The sequence below is a fragment of the Salmo trutta genome, chromosome 38 (genome assembly GCF_901001165.1).
Source record: "Salmo trutta chromosome 38, fSalTru1.1, whole genome shotgun sequence".
Taxonomy (NCBI): Eukaryota; Metazoa; Chordata; class Actinopteri; order Salmoniformes; family Salmonidae; genus Salmo; species Salmo trutta.
Genome location: NC_042994.1, coordinates 1,739,898 through 1,744,135, shown reverse-complemented (window position 1 = coordinate 1,744,135; position 4,238 = coordinate 1,739,898). Strand labels below are relative to the sequence as shown.

The 4,238-nt window shown below is 40.3% G+C and overlaps 1 protein-coding gene across 1 annotated transcript; it reads left to right on the top strand.

Moving 5' to 3' along the window:
- Nucleotides 1-1,910: 1,910 nt before the first annotated feature.
- atpv0e2 (ATPase H+ transporting V0 subunit e2) lies at nt 1,911-3,885 on the top strand. Its single transcript, XM_029739955.1, has 4 exons — nt 1,911-2,155; nt 2,606-2,653; nt 3,159-3,258; nt 3,569-3,885. Exons 1-3 carry the CDS (start codon nt 2,058-2,060, stop codon nt 3,250-3,252), a joined length of 240 nt encoding a protein of 79 aa, XP_029595815.1. The 5' UTR covers nt 1,911-2,057; the 3' UTR covers nt 3,253-3,258; nt 3,569-3,885.
- Nucleotides 3,886-4,238: the final 353 nt, after the last annotated feature.

Genomic DNA, 4,238 nt, shown 5'->3' with positions numbered 1-4,238 from the left:
GATTCATTGGAGAGTAACTTGTCATTTGTTTTTACTGTTGAGGTAGTCTGGTGTTCGATGTCTTTTTTGCCAAATGACAGCAGTGACAAGGATGTTACCCAAAAAAGACCAGTGCCCAGGCTACCATTCAGGACCACTATGAAAATAAGTGTTTTCATTGGACCTATATAATGCTTTCACGTGTTATCCTTCAGTAAACAAATGCACATCTTTACCCCAAATAAAATATCATTCAATTCAATTGAAATTAGTCCTGGATATCCTGGATAAAAGGAACTAATCTCGTGTGAAGATAAATGATGCTGATATGATTATATTAGTAACATTGCCCAGCTATATTTATTATATATATATATATATATATATATATATATATATATATATATATATATATATATATATATATACACTGAGTATACAAAACATTAAGAACACCTGCTCTTTCCATGACATAGATAGACTGACCAGGTGGTCGTTTATTGATGTCACTTGTTAAATCCACTTCAATCAGTGTAGATGAAGGGGAGTAGACAGGTTAATGAATGATTTTTAAGCCTTGAGACAATTGAGGCATTCATTGTGTGTGTGTGTCATTCAGAGGGTGAATGGGCAAGAAAAGTGCCTTTGAACAGGTTATGGTAGTAGGTGCCACGCGCACTGGTTTGTGTCAAGAACTGCAACGCTGCTGGGTTTTTCACACTCAACAGTCTCCTGTGTGTATCAACAATGGTCCACCACCAGAAGGACATCCAGTCAACTTGACACAACTGTGGGAGGAATTTGAAGGATCCCTGTGGAACACTTTCGACACCTTGTAGAGTCAGTCCATGCCCCGACGAACTGAGGCTGTCCTAAAGGCGCAACTCAATATTAGGAAGGTGTTCTATATTGTTTGGGATACTCAGTGTATAAGAAAAGATGTAAATATCCTACAGTACAAAACTACATCCGTGTCTGTGATGAATGGGTTAATTCATGCTGTTGACTTGCGCTACAGCATGGCAGCAGTTGGGAACATGGCTCCTTAGCATTCAGTCGCATGTTGTTTGTTACTTGGCATTTATGTTATTAAATGTGGCAACACATTGAAAAGAACCTACAGATTAAACATATTATATTTAACCAACAAAGCCCGAGGGGGTGTGGTATATGGCCAATATACCATGGCTAAAGGCTGTTCTTAGGTACGACGCATCGCGGAGTGCTAAAACACAGCCCTTAGCTGTGGTATATTGGCCATATATCGCAAACCCCCGAGGTGCCGTATTGCTATTATAAACTGGTTACCAACTTATTTAGAGCAGTAAAAATACATGTTTTGTCATACCATGGTATACGGTCTGATAGACCACGGCTTTTCAGCCAATCAGCAATCAGGGCTTGAACCACCCAGTTTATAATTACGCAATAAGGCCAGAGGAGGTGTGGTATATGGCCAGTATACCACAGCTAATGGCTGTTCTTATGCCAGTGGATACAGCCCGTAGCCGTGGTATATTGGCCATATATCACAAACCCCCGAGGTGCCTTATTGATATTATGAAGTGGTTACCAATGTAATTAGAGCAGTAAAATTACATATTTTGTCATACCCCTGGTATACGGTCTGATTTACCACAGCCAATTAGCATTCAGGGATCAAACCACCCAGTTTATAATTAGCTATAACCAAGGCCATTACAGTGACCAATGTATTCATTTTAGTAAAAAGTGTGGTACAAACTATACTTTCTTTTAACTCGGCAACATTGTTACATTGTGTCAACAATTTGTTACTGTTACATTTCACTTCCGATCTTCTGTCAGACTCGCCTATACGCATTCCACTAGCCAGTCGCTGGTTTCTAAATACTGACGGACACACAATCTAAACCAATCAAAGACTGCAATCACAACGCTTCCGGCCAATCAGAGGCGTTTTAATGGGAGAAGGCGGGAGTAAGCTGTAAGAGGGTTCTTGAGAAGGAACGCAGCGGACCGGTTGATGCTGTTGTTCTAGCTAAGGACACAATTTGATATTTATTTATCTTTCACCCCGTGATCTATTCGGTGTAACGATGGGCTCTTTCGCGCTGCCGATGATCTGTTTCACCACGTTATGGGCGCTCGTTGGTATCGTAGCACCCTTTTTCGTGCCCAAAGGACCAAACCGAGGGTAGGTGTCCTACCTACCATTATCCATGAAAATGCATAACAGAAGCGAAAAATTGTGTATAATGGTAATCTGGTAAATATTTATATTTACTTATTATATGAAATCCTTTTTTTAAGGCAAATATTTTGCCTTGTAAGGATATGTTCCTATATCTCGGATTGTAATGAATGAACGGGATGGAAACAGTAGGCCCTGGACAGAAGCCTGCCTATACGCATCGATCCCCTCTCTCTCATCCCTGCTGTTGGCCCGCTCGCAATGCAGTTGTCAGAGCAGTAGCTCCTGTATATCAAAGATGTCGTTCATATTAAGCAGGTTATAGTGTGTGTGTGTGTGTGTGTGTGTGTGTGTGCGCGCGCGTGTGCGTACGTGCAAGCGAGTAAGCTTGCGTGTTTGTGATGATAGCTGATATGGTTTGTGTCAATGTGTGTTGACTCTTTCTATTCGCAGGGTTGTCATCACTAGTTTGATCTTGACAGCTGTTTGTTGCTGGTTATTGTGAGTATGGATGTCCTGTCAGGTTCTCTACTCTATATTCACTCTAAGTCTACTTACTGTATAAGTTAATGTAAGGTTCTCTAGTCTATGTTAGCTCTAAGTCTACTTACTGTATAAGTTAATGTAAGGTTCTCTAGTCTATGTTAGCTCTAAGTCTACTTACTGTATAAGTTAATGTAAGGTTCTCTAGTCTATGTTAGCTCTAAGTCTACTTACTGTATAAGTTAATGTAAGGTTCTCTAGTCTATGTTAGCTCTAAGTCTACTTACTGTATAAGTTAATGTAAGGTTCTCTAGTCTATGTTAGCTCTAAGTCTACTTACTGTATAAGTTCATGTAAGGTTCTCTAGTCTATATTTGCTCTAAGTCAACTTACTGTATAAGTTAATATCAGATTCTCTACTATATGTTTGCTCTAAGTCTACTTACTGTATAAGTTAATGTCAGGTTCTCTAGTTGCTGTATAACTTAATGCCAGGTTTTCTACTGTGTGTGTGTGTGTGCAGCTGGCTGATAGCGATCCTAGCCCAGGCCAACCCTCTGTTTGGACCTCAGCTGAAGAACGAGACTATCTGGTACCTCCGCTACTTCTGGGAGTAACACCAGGTCAGTCCTCCTGTCTCATTATAACACCTGACATAGCACTGTATAATAGCTTTCAAGAATAAGCATTAATGTGTCAGGGCCGCGAACCCCGGCACACACAACCTAGGATACCAGAGATGGCATGGGTTGGAATCTGACCCACTGTCATTCTGACTCGCAGTCTCTCCTACCTTTCCTGTCTTCTCTTCACTGGACTAGCTCAATAAAACACCCAAAACCCCAGAAAAATCTAAGTAAAAATAATAATTGTGTATAAACTAGGTATATAGAGTTTATAATTCCTCCTCTCTCTCTCTCTTTCTCTCTCCAGGGTTGAGTTCTCTTTGCTGCTCCGTTGATCACATATCTTCATTCCTTTCATCCATCCTGGACTGGATTCCTGAACCCGTCTACTCCCTCCTCTTTACATCCCCGGCTACATTCCTCCATCCCTCCATCCCAATGTCTTTCTTACGTCACTGCAATGTTGTCAGAATATTTTGCATCGTCATCTGAACCTGCAGCAGTCAAGTCAGATGGGAGAGAATCTGCACTGTCCAATTTACAGTCGCTATTACAGTGAAAGAATGCCATGCTATTGTTTGAGGAGAGTGCACAGTTATGAACTTGAAAAGTTATTAATAAACCAATTAGGCACATTTGGGCAGTCTTGATACAAAATGTTGAACAGGAACGCAATGGTTCATTGGATCAGTCTAAAACGTTGCATCTGCTGCCATCTAGTGGCCAATATCTAAATTGTGCTTGGGCTGGAATAATACATTTTGGACTTTCTCTTGCATTTCAAAGATGATGGTAAAGAAAATACAAAAGAACGCATTGTTTTTTTCTTTGTATTATCTTTTACCAGATCTAATGTGTTATATTCTCCTACATTCATTTCACATTTCCACAAACTTCAAAGTGTTTCCTTTCAAATGGTATCAAGAATATGCATATCCTTGCGTCAGGTCCTGAGCTACAGGCAGTTAGATTTGGGT

Bases quoted from the DNA above. Each gene is read 5' to 3' on its own strand.
- atpv0e2 (XM_029739955.1), top strand. From the start codon at position 2,058: ATGGGCTCTTTCGCGCTGCCGATGATCTGTTTCACCACGTTATGGGCG. The intron at 2,156-2,605 runs GTAGGTGTCCTA...TTCTATTCGCAG, and splicing joins CCCAAAGGACCAAACCGAGG to GGTTGTCATCACTAGTTTGA. The intron at 2,654-3,158 runs GTGAGTATGGAT...GTGTGTGTGCAG, and splicing joins GCTGTTTGTTGCTGGTTATT to CTGGCTGATAGCGATCCTAG.